Source organism: Schistocerca cancellata, chromosome 6, assembly GCF_023864275.1.
Source record: "Schistocerca cancellata isolate TAMUIC-IGC-003103 chromosome 6, iqSchCanc2.1, whole genome shotgun sequence".
Classification (NCBI taxonomy): Eukaryota; Metazoa; Arthropoda; class Insecta; order Orthoptera; family Acrididae; genus Schistocerca; species Schistocerca cancellata.
The window spans coordinates 588471143-588491512 of NC_064631.1; the positions used below are offsets into that span (position 1 = coordinate 588471143).

Consider the following 20370-nt stretch of genomic DNA (forward strand, 5'->3'; position numbering starts at 1 on the left):
TTGTTATATGCCTTGCTGTGCTGGTACTGTAAACGGCTAAAGGCATGGGAAAATTACAGCCATAGTTTTTCCCAAGGGCATGTAGCCCTACTGTATGGTTAAATGATAATGGCATCCTCTTGAGTAAAATATTCCAGAGGTAAAATAGACCCTCACTCAAATCTCGGGGCTGGGACTACCCAGGAAGATGCTGTCATCAGGAAAAACAAAAATAGCATTCCATGGGCCAGACCGTAGAATGTCAGATTCCTTAATGGGGTAGGTAGGTTGGAGAATTTAAAAAGGAAAATGCATAGGATGAAGTTAGATAGTGTGGGAATTAGTGGAGTGTAGTAGTTAGATGAACACAGGGTTGTCAACACAATCAAACAGGAATACTACAGGAGTAAGCCTAATGATAAACAAGAAAATATAAATATGGGTAAGGTACTATGAACAGCACAGTGAACACATTATCATATCCAGGATACACACAAAGCTAACACTCACTACAACAGTAAAAGTTCATATGGGAACTAGCTCCACAAATGATGAAGAGTGGAAAATTGCATGATAAAATAAAGAAAATTATTTGGATAAGAGAGACGAAAATTTAAATGCGGTTCGTGACTGGAATTCGATGTAGGAAAAGGAAGAGAAAGAAAAAAGCAGAACATAGACTGGGAAAAAGGAATGAAAGAGGAAGCTGCCTCGTAGAATTTTGTACAGAGTGCAATTTAATCATCACTAATACCTGGTTTAATAACCATGAATGATGGCAGTATATTTGGAAGAGATGTGGAGACATTGAAAAGTTCAGACTGATTGTGCAAGGGGTCCCAGAAACGCTGCAGCAGATATCAAGGGGTTATATTGAAAAACACTGGATATTTCAGAGGTTCCAGGTGAAAAATATACTTCAGACGGAAATCCATGTTTGAAAGCATCATCCATTGAGACAATAGAGTATTGCATTCACAGGTGACAGGGCATCTCTAAAGAGCAGCTAGCTCCATCTTCTTCACTGATGAACATGATAATCAGTTGTGATCACGGAATAACAATCAACATTTCGAAACATTCTGCCTACTGTCCATCAGTGTATAAAGTCAAGTTTGCTGCATAAGGGGTGGCCTGGGGGCAGGCTGGGGACCTACAACTTCGATGCTCTGTAGTGTCATTGGCAGACGTTTCCAGACAGGGGTTCCTTTCCTTGATTTGTTTGTCAAGAAACCCCCTACAACCCCTCAGAGTTTGTCACAACAATTTTTTGGGGGACCGTGTGTAAGGGTAAGACAGAGATTTCAAAAACAAATCTTAAACTTCAAGTCCAAGTGCAGACACAGATTCTGATCATAATTTACTGGTTATGAATTGCAGATAAAAACTCAAGAAATTTCAAAAAGGCAGAAACTGAAGGACCCAGAGGTTGTTCTTAATTTAGAGGGAGCATTAAGAAATGTCAGACTGAAATAAATGCAAAAGACTACAACTGAAGATGAATGGGTTGCTTTGAGAGCTGAATTACAGAATACAGCACAGGATCACATAGGCAAAAAGAAAAGGCCTGGTAGTAACAATCCTTTGATAACACAGGAAATATTGAACTGTCAAAAACTAAACAAAATGGCTAAGCAGGAATGGCTAGAGGATAAATGCAGAGCTGTATAAGCATGCATAAGAGGGGAAAGACAGATGCCACCAACAGACGACATGACAATTCCTCAGAATGATTGAGATCCTTGGGAGAGTCAGTCATCACAGTATTATTCCACTCCACGTGCGAGGTATTCAAGACACACGAAATACCCTCAGACTTCAGGAAGGGCTGAAATAATTCCACTTCCAAAGAAAGCACATGCTTACAGGTATGAAGAGGTCCCTGCAGTCCAACTGGACAAACACAGTTCAACACTGAAAGAAAATTAAATAGATGTTTATATGCAACACAACTGAAGAAGTGAAAAACAATTCTGCAGAAACGAAGATGTGTGTGCAAGTGCAACAATACATTTTAAGTACTGAAAAATGACGATAGGAGCACTACACACAATCTAGCGCAGGATATATCAATCAAGGTATATATTGACTGCCTAGCCATATGTTAACTCTATCATAAAAGAATTAATGTGGTGCAATGTTTACATGGAATGCTATTATGAAATTGCCACTTGTTATATTGACTGATTATGTAAACATGAATACACTAAAATAAAATAAAGATGATAGAAAAATTTGTGGTCCTATAGTAACTCACAAACTTACATTAACAGCGCAAAGGAGGTGTAATTAATCATCACAAATGTAAATTTTGTAAGTCCCAATCCAAAAATTGGTAGGCAGCAATTTTTTCTTCTCGTCTCTTCTCTGTTTCCTGTTAGCCTCTAAACTTCCTCATACAAACATGGTCTTAAAATGTACATTATGTGTTTGGAATATTGCAGTCTACGTCTTCCCCTTCCTCTCATGCCCTGCATTATTCCTCCCACAACAATAACCAGAAAACTGCTGTCTCACTAGAGGTGGAGAATTAATTGGTCTCTTCTGTTCAAAAACTTTGGTAGCAGAGATCTTTTATCTCCTATTCTAATAGTTTCTTGATTTGCAAACTTTGCTGTCATAGAGATCTTTTCTATCCTCCTCTAGCAGCAAATTTCAATTACTTCCACATGTCCATTGTCACATGCACCAAAGGTCTACATTTCCAAGCAACATGAGGCCAGGTTCCAGAAAAATCTATTATTAAATCCTTTGTATCTGTAAATTTGGTTTCTCGACACAAGCTGCACCCTTTTCTTGCAGCAGGCCAACTTTCCCTACATAATTTTGCTCTTTATCTCCATCAGTACTCTGCAAGCCACAATTCCTGTACCGCTACTAGTCATTTCCTTTCCTGTTCCACTCACAAACAGAGCAGGGGAAGGACAACTGTCTATATGCTTCCATATCAGCCCTAATCTCTCTTATTCTATCTTCCTGGTCCTTATGCGAAATGTACATTGGCAGCAGTAGAATCACCCTGCAGTCAGTCTCAAATGCCGGTTCTATAAATTTTCTAAATAGTGCTTCTCGAAAAGAACATCGGCTTCCCTCCAATGATTCCCATAACAAATCTAGCAGCACACCTCTGAACTGCCTCAATGTCTTCCTTTAATCCAACCTGGAATGGATCCCAAACACTCAAGCAGTATTCAAGAAAAGGTTGCAGTAGTGACCTACATGCAATCTCCTTTACAGGTGAACCACACATTCCTAAAATTCTCCCAATAAACCAAACCCAGCCATTTACCTTCTGCAGCACAGCCTTAGGAGCTCGCTCCATTTCCTATTGCTTTGCAACATTACACTCACATATTTAAACAACCAGCCTGTGTCAAGCAGAACACTATTAATGCTGTACTCGAACATTATAGGTTTGTTTTTCCTACTCATCTGCATTAACTTACACTAACTGTCATTCATCACACCAACAAGAAATGTTGTCTAAATCTTCTTGTATTCTCCTAAAGACACTCAACTTTGACACTTTGCCACCACAGCATCATCAGCACACAACCGCATATTGCTGCTCATTTATGTGTATGGAGAACAATGGTCCTACCATACTCCCCTGGGGCTGAACTTTTGTCATTTGAGATGATTTTACTTCCAGAGAAGTTAAACGTGTATAATGCATGCAATTGCTAGCGTAACCCAAAATCGGCAAAATCTGTGAATATTAAATACACTCAGATTTTTGCCTCGTAGTTGAAATAACATAACAGCTCGTAAGTATTTGAAGAGAGAAAAAAATAAAACCAGAAATTTGAGCAAGTTATAGCTTTTACTGAAGTCAGAAGTTAGGAGATCAATTAGATCATTTGAAAACATTGAGAAAAGATGCAAGTGAACCTGCACAACACAAGGTTGCTCTATAGGTATTGCAGACAATATTACACACACAAAAGGAGACAGAAAAAAGCTAGACAATACATATTAGGCTATAATGCAGGGCAGCTACTCAAACTTGAAAAATGTATTCCCTGAGAAATTCACATGTGGGGAGGAATATCAAGTCATAACAAGCTCCTGAGAAATTAACAGCGAGGGTTGGGAGGGTGGGTGTTGGAAGGGGGGGGGGGGGGGGCAGTGCTTGAGCATCTCACAGTAACGACTTTTCTTTTCTCTTGGCTGTAGTTTAACCACAGTTTTTAAACATCGATAACTTATATGGACTAACATTTAAATATATAACATCCTTTGAAATATTAAGTATTTTAAAATTTATGATTTATAAAGCTCAATAAAATTAAATTCCAATGTTGGTAATTCTGTGAAAATTCCATATTATCCAGAAGAATCGCCAACCTGTACTATGGGTGAAGGCTTCTGGGGCCCCTGTCATCTTCAACAAATACACAGCCCTGATAACGGCTACTTGCCACTGTAGCAGAATGCTGGTCTCATAGTAACGTAACTGCTCGACAACAATCATTTTTTGCAGATATAATATAACTGGACACACACACACACACACACACACACACACACACACACACACACACACACACACACACACACACACACACACAAACGTACTCCCAAGTGGTGGCAGAAGAAAACACATATAAAAGTTAAGTGCATACGCACGCTAGGTGAGTAGATTTTTTTATCTATACAATTATATTATATTAACATAACTACTTGGCCAGCTACTTGGACAAGATTAATTGAAAATATTAGAATGTCAAAGGAAGAGTTAGGAATGGTTTACTTAAACTTCCAGGAGTATTCTGACAACAGCAAAAGGAGGAGGAGGAGGATCAAATGACTTTCTACCAAAATGAACTTGCAAGTTCCCAATAACATTTCATAGACTTAATGACTCCAAATAACTACAAACAGAAGTATTTTGATAAAACAGATTGCTCCCCAAAACAAAAAAGTGTTTTCCAGAGTATAGATGTGGATGTTATTATACAACAGTACAGCAAGCAAGGAAGAAAAGGAGTGACCTAGTTACACACACACACACACACACACACACACACACACACACACACACACACACACACACACAATTTCATTGTTCTTTTGCTCTGAACCACCTTTGATCCTCCATCTTCTTAATCATACCACACTTTCCTAGATCCTACTGCACTTTTTTCACCTGTAAGACTGTTTTGGTTCCCTTGGTCAATCAATATCCTACTTGCAACCCTTTCTGGTATTGCTTTTGTAATGTGCCCATAGAAAGATGGTCTTCATTCCTTTATTGTGGTTACAATCTTTCCAGCATTTTCACACAGTTCCTTGCTTGATGTCAAATGAAATTTAAATGCATCTGCTGTCAATTTACTTGTTTTGGCCTCAGGATCTTCTTAGAAATGTTGTTTCTTTTTTTTTTTCTATTTCTGAAAGCGACTCCCTGGCAATAGTCTCTGTAACATACAAACATTCAGGTTTAACTACACTATTATCACCATTTTTTATTTGGCTTTTTAAAGAGCATGTAAAACCATTAGATAGCTTTAGTTTTCTTGCCCTTATCCTTTCAAAACTACTGCTCTTTTTACTATGCGTCTATCATTTTCTGGTGTCCACAGATTTTTGTTTCAGGCTCCCTTCTGCACTGACTGCAATGGTAAAGCTTGTCTTTGGTAAAAATGAATATATTGTTACCCAACAATAATATATATAAGGCGCACTACACAGTGGCATAATGGTCTATGTATGAAGATGATTAGAAGATGGCAATTCATGTTTGCTGAGAATAAATATAAACGATCGGGGCAAATAAACTGCTGTAATAACAAGATTACTTTACACAAATTCAGAGACCACTCTCCCGCCAACAAAGTCAGGTAATCATAAAAATTATAAAACCACTCAAAAGGTACCATTACTTTTGGTAGGTAGTGTTTCTAACACAGTATTAGAACTTCACACTTATTTGATACGACTACTCGAGACAAGTTAACAACCTGTACTTCAAGGCAAATGCACTGAAAGGTTAAATTTTCAATAGCAACAATGATAAACGCTGATGTATTACATTTAAAGAAAGTTGTTTTAAGCACACTAAGGTTAAGATAATTAGTTATTAATACAGCCTAGTTCTGAACAGTGCATGTTCTTCAGCTGACTTTCACAAATCTTGCACTACACAAAAGTATTTATAGAAACACATTCTGAGGTGTAAGAAATTCCAGCAATCAACCTGTGCCACAATCTGTAGCCATGGTAAAACTGAGCAACGAAAAATTTAATGAACATGGAAAGATACAATAACTGAAATGTGAAGAAATATCACATCAAAAGCCATCTCATTTTTCTTAGGTAAAAAACAGGTAATTCTTATAGTGAAGATATAGTTGTGGTTACTGCATAAAATATGATATGCACAATTATATTTACAGCCACCATACCACAAAGTCTAACAGTCAAACAATATTAGCAAGAACACGCTCTCACTTTTTACAAATACCATACACTGAAATATATTACTTGCTAAAAAGAAATGGGTTCCTCTTAATAACTTCTTACAAATAGAAAATATCTGGTATATACCTGTACAAGCTTCCCCCGGGACACAGGAGTTGCCAATTCTGCTAAATAAACATCCAGAGCAACTGCTGACAGTGCTCCACCAAAACCTGCAACCAGGCGCCCACATAACAACATTGCATATGAAGATGAGAGTATAGAGACAGCTGATCCAACACTCAGCATTATGTTTGCACATACGGTGCTCCAACGCCGACCAAGTCTGTCAACGGGTACACCTATAACAATTTTGAAGCTGGTGATAATATTGCTGGTATGATGCACAGTAATATTATGTCAATACCGAATATAACTTTATCATACACTTAATTCCATTGGAAAATAAAGACAAACTTGTTCACGAGGTATGTCTGCTTGAGAACCCTTGGCGTCATAAAACATACATCACAAATATTAATGACTTACTCGATATGTATGTTGCATGGCTACAACGAAGGAAGTATTACTTACCGCCAAAAACAGATGCCATTGCGGCTCCTACAAGCCACATATTGAATGTCATATGCTGCTGAAGGCATGTCAGTCTAAATGAAAGTTCCATCTCGTGAAGAATACTGTCATTTGATCCTATGTCATAACCAAACGCCAAGCCTCCCAGCATCGCCACTGACGAAGCAAGGATGGCATGGCTCTGAGATTTGTCTGTGACTGCATTATTATTGCTTTTTATTATTACCGGCGGAGGTGTAACAGTCACAGACTTTTCCCTTCCCTCTTTTCTTCCACTTAGTAAAATCGTTGTATCTTCTTCGTCGGACATAATGACAGTTGTCAAGGCTCTTCAAGACATCACACAAATCAAAATCAATCTGCAAACCAAATTCACGCCAAATAATGTCGTTCACCTACTTCAGCACTAACAAAGTCGTGTTTTTTAATACAAATAAAATATGAAAACATTGTAAGACAACTAAACAACGAATTTGTCTTTGACTCTGAAGATATTCCACCGGCTAGGACGGCGAAGGGGGAGAGGACGACTCGACTTTGTCTTCTCCCTCCCAGTTAAAGCCACTCCGAAATAGTTCGTATAGAGTGTACTTTGTTGCTTGTACTGCTATAAGGATAGCAGTACATCACACTCAAATAGAAATTATTTGTTTTTATTTTTCCCGTGTTTTTTTTAAAAAAAAGGTTGCGTCAAAATTACGCCATTTCGTTTTAGGAGGATAAATATTTTCTGTCAGATTTCAAATATTTTAAAAATTGTAACTGAATTAATTTAATTCATAATTTTGGGTCCTGAACTCATCAGCACACGAGAAAGAAATGTATTTCTCGTAAGGGCCAGCAGATGGCAGACCTCGGCAATTCGTGCGTGAAGTGCAGTCTGTCGGTGAGCAGTGGAACTACACGATCGACATCGGTATATTTTAAATGACACAGTGAGAGCGGAAATTTCATACTTCCGATTTCGCCGTTGCTTAGGGGCAGTGGAAACATAAGTGCGGCATACACAACTAGTTTCGAATCAGTGTTCTTTGAAGTAACTGGAAAGGTGTTTCATAGTGTAGGGAGAACATAATATTCTTGACTAGAATATATAGTGTGGTCTGAACATGATTTGCTGCTTAATAACAGTCGCCGTTGCTACGAATAAACCGATTGGGATGATACAGTTGACCGACCACAATTACGTCAGCATGAAAAGATTTTCATGCAAGAACCGTAGTTCGGTGACAGTAATGTTATCCGTTTAGGTTATACACTATTGTAAAAGCGACGGGCAAGTGGTGTTTCGCTGTTAAACAACTTCGTTGCATTGTTATAAAAGTGGCTATTACGGTAAAAATGTCTGTTCGTGTAATATGAAGAAGAGCAGAGACAATTCAGAGAGCTGTGCACGAAAAATATTATTAGTAAAATAAAGGCTAACTGTAAGATTGGAAGACGGGCCTTTGAAAAACAAAAGCATCATCGTTGTAAGGAACATTGTTGAACGTTTCCGTGGAGTAGAGCCGACGCGTTGATCGAACGGAGCGCACGAGGATCTCACTCCCGCCAAAAGAGGGCGGACGTCGCGTCGTGGCGCGGCGCGGAGCTGCGCAGCCAGTTGGCTGGAGTACGAGAGCGGTTGGGGGGAGGCCTTCATTGATCAGCGGCCGGCGGAGAAGAGGAGCTGCGGGGCGCTCCGCTCAGTCGGGCAGTGGTGCGGCAGCGGTGCGCGTGGGGCATGTGACGCACGGCGCGGGCGTGCGGTGTGCGGTCGAGAGGGAGCAGGCGAGTGCGGGCGTGCGTGCGTCGATAGCGGAGACCAGAGAGCGATAATGCCGCCGTCTGCGGGCGGTCTCGGACTCCTCCTGGCACTGGTGGCGGCGGCTGCGACGACGACGACGACTGCGGCAGCGACTCGAAGCGGAGGAAAGCGCAGCAGCGGGCGGTCATGTCGTACGGCGCCCCCTCCAATCTGAGCGGGGGCGGCGGATACGGCGCTGGAGGAGGCAGCGGAGCAGTCGGTGCCGGCGGGAACCGATCGCCGCGGAGCTCGCGCCGGCTGGCCGGCGAACTGCCCACCGTAGACCGGTCGCCGTCGCGCTCCAACTACGGCCTGAGCGGCGGCGGCGCCACACGGGGCAGCCCTCTGGGGAGCCGCAAGGGCGCGCGCTCCCCACCCCCGTCGGCGGCGGACGCGCAGCATGCGCAGCAGCAGCAACAGTACCAGCAGCAGCAGCAGTACCATTCGGCAGCGTCAGCGTCCGCCGGCTACATGGGCTCGCCGTACTACGCGACGCGCGACGACGAGCTAGGCTCGCCGGTGATGATGGACGAGCGCGGCCGCGGCCACCACCGGTCGCGCTCCGCCTCGCGGCCCGCCATGGGGGGCGGCGGGGGTGGCGGCGGCACGCGCTACCAGTCGCTGGATCGCAGCGGGTTGGGCGGCGACGCGCACGAGCGCGAGTTCGTGCCCATCCGGGAGCCGCGCGAGCGCTCGCTGGACCGCGGCATGGGCACCGGCCGCGACCGCTCGCTCGACCGCGGGGGTGGCCTCTACCTGGACGACGACCTGTACGGCGGCGGCGGGGGCGGCAGCCGGTCGGCGCGCCAGTCGCCCAACCCGCACATGATGGCCTCGGGCGGCAGCGGCCGCGACATCGTCGCCGAGCTGCAGCAGCAGAACAGCGACCTGCAGCGCGAGCTCGCCAACTTCAAGAAGGAGCTCGAGCTGACCAACCAGAAGCTCGGCTCCAGCATGCACAGCATCAAGACCTTCTGGAGTCCCGAGCTCAAGAAGGAGCGCGCCCTGCGCAAGGAGGAGTCGGCCAAGTACAGCCTCATCAACGACCAACTCAAGCTGCTCAACTCCGAAAATCAGGTCTGTACCGCTCTCTTTTCGTTTTAAGCCTTACTCATCCATCCACATGTATTCCACGTATCCTACCAAGAGGGAGGACACAGGGGACGTCGAACGAGTCAGAGTTTGCATTACCTTAGAAATATAGCTAAGATTAATTGTTCCTGTAGACTGGAATAATAATTAACGTTTATGAAAGGTATAAAGCAGCTTATCCTATCTGTCAAAGGCTTTTGACATACTCTATTTACACTTCTAAATAACCTACCAGAACACTGTCTTCCATGATTGACGAAGACGACGGCAATTCTGAAGAAAGTGTTGCACTGGAAATCTGAGTATCTCTAAGACACTTAGCTTTAAAAAAAAGTATATAAAAAGTAATTAGATGGTGATTCTCTTTGGAATTACTATATCGTATGGTGTAGTAATGTCAATCACGGTTCACTCGAGCACAAACAGAAGCTATGACACCTACGTCTTTTACAATTTGCCTCTAATCGAGACACCCTCCTTTGCTCAGACTTGGGAAACTGTGCCGCAACAAACTTGGAATCGTTATCAGACCGTTCCCAAATTCACATATAAAAGTACTGGAACACTCAATGCACGTATTGATGAGCTGCACACGGTCTTGCAAAAGATTATACACATTATAGCTGCAAGGAGCCACACAGCCTGAAACCTTTTGACTTCATTCACTAACGTCTGCTACCGCTTTGCTTATGAACTGACTGTCAATGTGCACGGCTGAAACTTACTTTCAGATTAGCGTTTGCTTGCACTATTAAAATTGATTACTCAGCCTCACATGACCCCAGCTGAAGTCTGGAGGATGAAGTACGACGAACGAGCTCTACAGATGATAAGTTCTTCAATAAACTTCACCAGTAGATGCACACATCGATTACATATAAACACCATCCTGAAGCCACAAAAGGCTGATGTCTAAATTATGCTTCTTCTAGCATTGAATTTAGGCATTAACTATTGACAGCTATCTTGTAATTATCGAGGCTCAACGTTCTGCCGCCTCGACACATCAATTGTTGGGGCACGCAAGAATGCTTCAGGTACAATATGAGACCTTTCGACAGATCATAGTCAGATGCTTCAGATATTAGTAAAGGAAAGGAGGTAAGGCGATATCGGTGCTCAGAAAAAGGTAACATACAGAGTGTTGATCGTATTTTCTGCAACGAAACCGGTACACTTGAATGAAATCCGTATGGATATTCGGGATACGTCATTTTGAAAGGAAAACCACTATTAAAAGCGATGTTTCGACCGATTTTATAGCGGTCCTTCTCAGGGCGACTATAGTGTTGGTTTCTGGGAATGGTCTTCCCTATAACCTGGCTTAGCTCAGTTGTCACACACAAGAGTCACTCCCATGGTCGTCATTGGACAATGAAAAATCTGGATGCCTGTGGACATGTGGCTCTTCGAGAAAATGTTGTCTGTACTATCCTCACAGGTAACTGGAAGGCAACAACGAATCTGGAGCTTGTACTAATGGGGTGCGCTTTATTGCAATAACCTGCTAGACCAGCACAGGCAAGAGTCTTCCGCACAGCCGCCCGTCTATAGGCATCTAGGCGTGACGTAGGTTGCCACGTGTCAACCGAAATCAAGAACAAGGAATCGCTGTAGTCCTCGCACAATTCGCACGCCAAATGTGAAGGAGCGAGTGTTAAGTCTAATAGAAGGTGATTCTACAACAAAAATGAAAAAAAAAGGCTGCTGAAGGCATAGCCCACGCTCTTGCGTGGTCATTTCTGGATTGGCAGTTACTTTATCCATGTCACTTGCATGGTGTGGAAGTTCCAGCTGCTCCCAGGGTACATACAAGGTCACTACACCATTTTTCAGTCTTGCCAATGGATTCTAAGTTGGAACGTGGAAGATTTGCTGTTCACACTTTGCACTTTATTTACCGACGAGGCGGGATCTACACAGAGTGGAACAATAAAGTACCGCACTAACCATTTGTGGGCTGATGTACATCCTCGAGCGATCAAGGAAGAAAGGCATCAGGTTCGCTTTATACAGTCATTGCATGGGCAGGTACCGTGGATGAAAGATTGATACGGCCGTACACTTTACCACGCGATTTAACACGTGCACTTTATCATCAGTTTCTACGGGACAACCTACCTGCGCTACTGGAGTGAGACAAAGGATGTTTATGATCAATATATTGCTTCTTCCTACAAATACCTCGCGAAAAGACCACCAAGAAGAAATTAGATTCGAGCCCACAGGGAGGCTTACCAGCAATCGTTCTTCCCACGGTCATATGCGACGGGAACGGGACAAGGCAAAGTGGCAAGGGTACGTACAGTACCCTCCGCCACACTGTAAGGTGCCTTGTGGAGCATAGGTGTAGATGTCATCCCATTTTCTACGACTCATACGACAGTACTAAACACAAAATTTGATGAATGATGTATTGGTCGAGGAGGTCTTTCTGTGTTCACTGACCTTAATCGCTTCGAATTTCTAGCTGTGGGGAATTTAAAATCCTTGGTATATTCCCCACCCTCCTGTACAGCCGTGCTTGTTAAAACGACAATTCCAGGACGGGGAGGTGCGCCAGCCCAGCGGATTAATGACGAGGGTTAGTGTGCATGCCAGCCTGGATGTGGTTTTTAGGCGGTTTTTCACATCCCATTATGTGAATGCCAGGCTGGTACACACGTCTCGCTTCAGTTACGTGATTCGCAAACATTTAAAATACTTCTGCTCATTTTCACGTGATTAACACTACACGCAGACAGTTGGGCTACACGTATTCCGTTCTGGGGGTAACAGGTGGCAACTGGAAGGGCATTCGGTGACCTCTTAAAATTAATCATGCCAAATTCGTTACTAACTATGCCAATGCCAAAGGCATTGAAAAGGAAGGCGTTTTCCACACCCATCGACGACACCCACACACTAAAGGAGCACGTGCCCTGTGCAAGTAACAAAATACAAATGCAACTTGGTGGGTTTGCACGAGCTCATGATGGTTGTAAGATATGTAATAATGAGTGGTAACTACATTGGGCAGCTCCTGTTGTGTTAACAGGCGGATGGCTATCGTAGGAGAGAATGACCCATGTCTCAAAAAGTATATGGTTTCAGACATGGGTCTTTAGGACCTTTCCCTCTAGATTTTACTGGTTCCATTTCTTGTAAGAATATGAGACACCTTTTTTAAACACCCTATACACAAACTGTCTGGTTATGTGATATCATCACTTCTTTCACCCACTGGTTGAATCTTCCTTGTTTAAAACCGCACTTAAATGGTATATAAAACTTAAGCTTCTCGCAAGTTGAAACTAGTCTAGTCGAGAATAAAAACTAACTCAGCGCAGTCCCTAACCTCATTTATCTTGTCCGTTGGTCCTAACACAGTGAATGAACCAGAATGTAATTTTTAATATTGGTTCTGTGTAATTTCTAGTATTTGTTCCCTAACCTTCACTACAGCCTTTCACGAGAAGACAGAGCCTTTCTTCCATGGATTCCCATGGAAGTTCCTATCATCTATATAGCAATCGCGCACGAAATTTCTTTGCATTCGAACCTGTCTTATCCTCAATTGCCTGTTGAATAATTCACTTTGTGTTTATCGCGTTCTTCTAGGAGCAAGACAAAACAAGGAGAGGCACTTAGCAGTATTGCAAATGCATGCGTTGCTTAATATTACCAGTGTTACACGTGCAGAACTTGAAAATGACATCCCTCCCCAACGGCGAACATATCTAGTGCAAGTGACCCGAAATAATCCTCAGACGATACCCGAAGAGCCTCAGTGAATTGTTCACGAGCTGAATGAATGGGCCTTTTACAGCGTAGCTCCACGCCCCCCGTACAACTTTGGAAAGGGGGGGGGGCGTTACTAACTCTTGATTATTCAAGACTAGACCGCATTAGTATCTGTTGCACACATTCTTTTGCAGATGTGCTACACTTAGCTGAGGCTCGCTTTTTCCTTCCTTATAGCTCGAGCGAGCGAACTGCCGGTACTGTACTGTGTTCTGCTTGTTAAGGAAATGGGTTGAACCATTTGTGTATTCTTCGCAAACGATAATTGCAGTCCAAAGTGTAATTTTTCACAGTCGATATTTTCCTCTCTACAGAAATAATACTGAAGAATAAGGAACAGCAACGACATGTGAGTACAAGTGAATTTCGTAACACACATCCCTTGGGAAAACTCGACGAAAATTACTGATTAAACTCTTCCACCCTGTCCATGTTTCATAACGTCTATCGTTGTGTCCTAACTGTCGTGTCGTGTAATAAATCAGACGGATTACTGAGTTTGAGCATCTTTCTGAATTGGGTTTTCTTCTGCCTTTGCTTCTGCATTATGCCTGTATATATGCTTCTTTCAGAAACTGGGCAATACTGACTGCATCCGCCGTAGATAGCAGCCGAAAAAGTTCTGTTACACACGCAGTTTGGGAAATTCCTGCTCTTATCGAGCTCTTTGAGGAGGTTATGCCGTTTCTTTCATATCGCGAACATACTAGTATGGAGGACGTTTGCGATCTCTGCCTAATACCATCTACCTACGTTCCGCTACGTCGTCCCCTCGGTCTCTTCTTACCTCTTGAGTCCACGGAAGTATATTCTTTGTCCATCTACTGTCCATTCGTCTGGTTACATATACTCTCCTGTGCCCTCTTCCATTTCATTTTCATTACAGCCCTCTTCCACCCCAGTTTATTTCCTCAGCCATTTACTTGTTCTCTTGTTCCCCCTTGCCCTCCCCCCTTCCCAAACCTACCCTCTCCGGGCGCAGTTTTAGACATGCTTCTCTCCACTGATCGCTAATCAGCCGCCTGCCGTAAGAGCAATACGCTCTAAGGGTTAGCTTTTGTCTCATCTTATTTTCGAAAACCATGTTTACTTTGCCATAAGCACTTGAGACCATTGTTTACTCTTCTGTTTATTTCTTTTGCTGTCCATCCAGTCGTCGCCTTCAACTTCATTAGAAACAAAGTCGCCCCAACTAGCTCTACGGCATATTTGTTAATTTGTAACATTTTCTTTTTGATTTGCCAATTGTAAGTTATTTTGCTGGCCGTGGTGGCCGAGCGGTTCTAGGCGCTACAGTCTGGAACCGCGCGACCGCTACGGTCGCAGGTTCGAATCCTGCCTCGGGCATGGATGTGTGTGATGTCCTTAGGTTAGTTAGGTTTGAGTAGTTCTAAGTTCTAGGGGACTGATGACCTCAGAAGTTAAGTCCCATAGTGCTCAGAGCCATCTGAACCATTTTTTGTAAGTTATTTTAGTCTTCAGTTTTGACTGATTTTAAGGCATACTTGCAGACTCTCTCTATTAAATTCTCCCATTCGTTGTTAAATTTTTCGCAATAAACACAAGATGTGTCAAGCATGTACCATTAATGCGCATTTCTTCATCACGTTCTCAATTGTATGAAAGCTCCCTCCAGAGCTTCTGCGAATAGTTCTGATGATGCGGAATCCCATTGCCAGACTCATCTTTCGATTCAGAATTTCCCACTAGCGTGACAAACAGTCCCAGACAAAGCAATCACTGATACTTATTGCTGCTTTTATTCACGAATTACAAATGATGCACTGTGCTGTAAAGCCAGCATTGTTCACTCAGCTCACGGTAGCTGCAGATACTGGGAGACGCAGAAGTATCATACGAAATGAGAATCTAAGAATCTAACTGGCGGTAGGACGACGCGGTTAGCAAAGAACTTACTTTGTTCACCGAAAGCTGACGCTGTGGTCGCCACTGTTGCTGCTGATCCTTATTTGAACAAATCTTCCGTCTGGTACAAACGGAAAATAATGTAGATTAGCCATGGTATGCCCTATGGATATGTGAAGCGCATACTTGTGAAATGTAATAGCATCAGTGCAAACTACAAATTACTGAATCATATAAGTAGCCTCTGATGGATTCGTGATTTCCCGTCAGAAAGGTCACAGTTCGTAGTAACTGGCGGAAAGTCGTCGAGTAAAACAGAAGTGATTTCTGGCGTTCTCCAACGCAGTGTTATAGGTCCTCTGTTATTCCTTATCTTTATAAACGATTTAGGAGACAACTGAGCAGCCGTCTTAGGTTGTTTGCAGATGATGTTGTCGTCTATCGTCTATTGAAGGATCAAAACGAACTGGAAAACAATTTGGAAAAGATATCTGTATGGTACGAAAATTGGCAGTTGACCCTAAATAATGAAAGGTGTGGGGTCATCCACTTGAGTGCTAAAAGGTATCTGTTAAACTTCGGTCACACGGTAAATCAGTCAAATCTAAAGGCCATAAATTCAGCTAAATACCTAGGAACCACAGTTACGAACAACTTAAATTCGAAAGAACACAGAAAATGTTGTGGGGAAGACCAACCAAAGACTGCGTTTTATTTGCAGAACACTTAGAAGATGCAACAGATCTAGCAAAGAGACTGCCTACATTACGATTGTCTCTCCTCTTTTGGAGTACTGCTGCGCGGTGTGGGATCCTTACCAGATAGGATTAACGGAGTACTTCTAGAAAGTTCAAAGAGGGCAGCACGTTTTATACTATCGCGAAACAGGGGAGAGAGTATCACGGACATGATATGGGGTGGACATCATTAAAACAAAGGTGTTTCTCGATGTCGTGCGATCTTCTCACGAAATTTCAAGCATCAACTTTCTCCTCCGAATGTGAATATATTTTGTAGACTCTGACCAACATAGGGAGAAATGGTCATCATAATAACATAAGGGGAATCAGAGCTCGCACGGAGAGATATAAAGGTTCCTTTTTCCGCGCAGTTCGAGAGTGGAGTAATAGAGAATTACTGTAAAAGTGATCTGCGGAGAAGCCATGTAGATGTAGACGATCGGGAAATCGTTTTCACTGTATTTCTTTTAATTATTTACAAAATTCCGATATCTTTCAATACAGTTCTGGAAAACCCTATAATTTATAAATTATTAAGTTCTATTTCCTCCCTGCATTCCCCCTACTCCCCCCCCCCCCCCTGCGGATAGCCACAGTCGTAATCCGTCAGAATCGTAACAGCCATCTACAGTGTACCTATCATTGAGGACAAATGTGTTGAGGCAACCCTACTTCAAAGACGTGTAATGTGAAAGACAATGCACTTCGCCGTTGCTACCGAAGAGTGGCGCAGAAACTACGCAGCCAGTGGGAGGGTTTAAATAATTGCTGGCACAGTTTTAGGACCGACGAGGTAAACGACTAGAATACAGGTGTCAGCAGTCGAGAATAAAGGTAAGTTAGGATAACTAGATGCTCTAGCTTATAGAATTGCCAAAAACAAGAATGTATATGCTTGTTTGAGTGCAACTGCCGAATCAGATGACACTTATGGACCATCAAACCGTATTTCGCTAGTGGAGGCTGGCTAAAAACGTCACCGAGAAAGTGAAATACCTAAGGAAAATATTTTTTATTTTATTGGTGCATGCAGTTCACTGAACTACTGTTATTCGATAAATTTGTTCCAAAAGAAAACCTGCAATGCTCCGACAATGGAGACACCTGGCACACGAAAGTGTGCTACATCTGAGATGTCTGTCGATGCGTGCATTGTTCTTCGTCTTCTCGTTCGTTTTTTAATGGACATTGCGAGTACCAGGTACATTTCTAGGTGAATCCATTTCATCCTCATATTTCTAGGTGAATCCATTTCATCCTCATCGATATTGCTAATTATTACCGTTTTCACGCAAGTCACAAGCCTTTCAGCTTTTGCACGACGAGAGATTTTGCCCTCGTGTTGTTTAGTGTCCTACTTGAAATACAACACTCGATGACACATCTACTTAGTTTCGCGTAACATTTCGCTGGTCAGCATTCACAGTGATCAATCACGCTGTAATTGAGCCCCCCCCCCCCCTCCTCCTCTCTCTTCCTTTCTCTGCCTATACTCTTCTTCCTCCTTCTTTCACTCTTTGTCGATTGGAGAGGGATATTGAGATTGACATTGGTGACCGTTAATCGAAAAAGATGTATCTTTCTGCAGATATTATGTACTACTGACAGATGTTCAAATTCTTTTCATGTCGAATTCGTGGAAACGAAAAACGGTTTTCTATGCTTAGGGATGCAATTTCCGTTTGACCAAACGTTGATCGCTGTTTCTTCTTTTCCACTGAGTGGTTCTACCTACGTCCTTGGGGGTGCTAACAGACGTCATATAAATGTTATGTTTGCACACAATTCAGGCATTCATAGCACTGCATGCGAGAACGAGGACAATGCGTTTTCCGTTATAGAGACTGGACGCTGCTAAAGATAAATGACATAGAATGTCTGTCAGTAGGATCTTTGCAGGGTGTCCTCTTCTTCCCTCCTATGCGCAAAGTGTAGATTCGGTGACCTTTCCTTCCCTTTAGTCTCATGGTTTTGTGATGGTTGATCCATTTTCTGTTTCTCCCTGTTCCACTTATCTTCTTCACTGTTGTGTGCAAAGTATAGATTCAGTGACGTTTCCTTCCCTTTAGCCTCGTGTTTTTGTGGTTGTTGTCTACAGTTTGACTGTCGTCATATTGATCCATTTTCTGCTTCTTCCTGTTTCTCGTGTGATAAATGGCTCTGCGATGTAATAAGTATCAGCTGATGTCTGCTTCCGACAGCCTATTTCTAACAAGTGGGAAGAGTCGCGACAATAGTAACTAAAACAGAAAGTGATTCTTTTTGGCGGATCGTTTGCGTGACTGATAATGTTGGCAACAGTGGCAATATAACCTCACGGGCTATCACACAGCAGGTAGCGCAGAACAGTTGTCAATCTGTTTAGAGAGAGAATTTTTACACTAAACTAAAGTGTTTACTGTGTCTCAGTTTCATGAACACATTAATGCCCCAGTGGTTTCAACTTTTTATGTGAAATCGAGATTTAGCCTAGTTGGAGTAATTCCTATTTAGAAGAATGCACTATGCAGCAAGGGCCGTTCAAAACTTGTAAGACAGTGGTAACAGCATGGCGTACACACTGGCGTGGTAAGACAGTGGGCGTAACTGACAAGGACGAATTCCACTGGCGGCGGCCCCACCTGGCGGACGATCGGCATTCAGGGCTATGTTTGCGAACTGTTCTGGCTCCCGCCTTGCCTCCTTGGCTGGCTTACTTTTGCGTCGTTGTCGGAGTCTACAACAACTATGTACAGACCTTAGGTTTTCCGAGGTCCCAGAGTAAGGACGGCCAGATGTCAGTACGATTTCTTCTAGACTGTTCACGTTAATATTTTCGCATGTTCGGAAAAGGTCCAGGAAGTAAGCTGTAAAATAGGTAAAAATATGACGTTATCTTGTCAGTACATTACTTACTTGAAGACTACGACTGTGGTGTAAATAGAAGATGAGTCAAGTAGGAACAGCACATGTTCGAGATCTGTTGTTGTTGTGGTCTTCAGTCCTGAGACTGGTTTGATGCAGCTCTCCATGCTACTCTATCCTGTGCAAGATTCTTCATCTCCCAGTACCTACTGCAACCTACATTCTTCTGAATCTGCTTAGTGTATTCATCTCTTGGTCTCCCCCTACGATTTTTACCCTCCACGCTGCCCTCCAATACTAAATTGGTGATCCCTTGATGCCTCAGAACATGTCCTACAAACCGATCCCTTCTTCTGGTCAAGTTGTGCCACAAACTTCTCTTCTCCCCAATCCTATTCAATACTTCCTCATTAGTTATGTGATCTACTCATCTAATCTTCAGCATTCTTCTGTAGCACCACATTTCGAAAGCTTCTATTCTCTTCTTGTCCAAACTATTTACCGTCCATGTTTCACTTCCATACAAGGCTACACTCCATACAGATACTTTGAGAAATGACTTCCTGACACTTAAATCTATACTTGATGTTAACAAATTTCTCTTCTTCAGAAACGCTTTCCTTGCCATTGCCAGTCTACATTTTATATCCTCTCTACTTCGACCATCATCAGTTATTTTGCTCCCCAAATAGCAAAACTCCTTTACTACTTTAAGTGTCTCATTTCCTAATCTAATACCCTCAACATCACCCGACTTAATTCGACTACATTCCATTATCCTCGTTTTGCTTTTGTTGATGTTCACCTTGTATCCTCCCTTCAAGACACCATCCATTCCATTCAACTGCTCTTCCAAGTCCTTTGCTGTCTGTGACAGAATTACAATGTCATCGGCGAACCTCAAAGTTTTTATTTCTTCTCCATGGATTTTAATACCTACTCCGAATTTTTCTTTTGTTTCCTTTACTGCTTGCTCAATATACAGATTGAATAACATCGGGGAGAGGCTACAACCCTGTCTTGCTCCCTTCCCAACCACTGCTTCCCTTTCATGTCCCTCGACTCTTATAACTGCCATCTGGTTTCTGTACAAATTGTAAATAGTCTTTCGCTCCCTGTATTTTACCCCTGCCACCTTTAGAATTTGAAAGAGAGTATTCCAGTCAACATTGTCAAAAGCTTTCTCTAAGTCTACAAATGCTAGAAACGTAGGTTTGCCTTTCCTTAATCTTTCTTCTAAGATAAGTCGTAAGGTCAGTATTGCCTCACGTGTTCGAGATCTAC

At 42.7% G+C, this 20370-nt stretch overlaps 2 protein-coding genes across 4 annotated transcripts in view; one reads left to right on the forward strand and one right to left on the reverse strand.

Annotated features, from left to right (window-relative positions):
• LOC126190739 (solute carrier family 2, facilitated glucose transporter member 10-like) overlaps positions 1-7462 on the reverse strand; it is a 68972-nt gene extending 61510 nt beyond the window's left edge. The window contains exons 1-2 of the mRNA XM_049931232.1: positions 6976-7462; positions 6529-6743 (exon numbers count right to left, since the gene is read on the reverse strand). Coding sequence (XP_049787189.1) covers positions 6529-6743; positions 6976-7285 — 525 coding nt within the window. The 5' untranslated portion in view covers positions 7286-7462. The remainder of the gene's footprint in view (positions 1-6528; positions 6744-6975) is intronic.
• A 413-nt stretch (positions 7463-7875) lies between these two features.
• LOC126191060 (ERC protein 2-like) overlaps positions 7876-20370 on the forward strand; it is a 446691-nt gene continuing 434196 nt past the window's right edge. For all 3 annotated transcript variants that reach the window (XM_049931772.1, XM_049931773.1, XM_049931774.1), the window contains exon 1: positions 7876-9838. In XM_049931772.1, the coding sequence (XP_049787729.1) occupies positions 8909-9838 (930 nt within the window). In that variant the 5' untranslated portion in view covers positions 7876-8908. The remainder of the gene's footprint in view (positions 9839-20370) is intronic.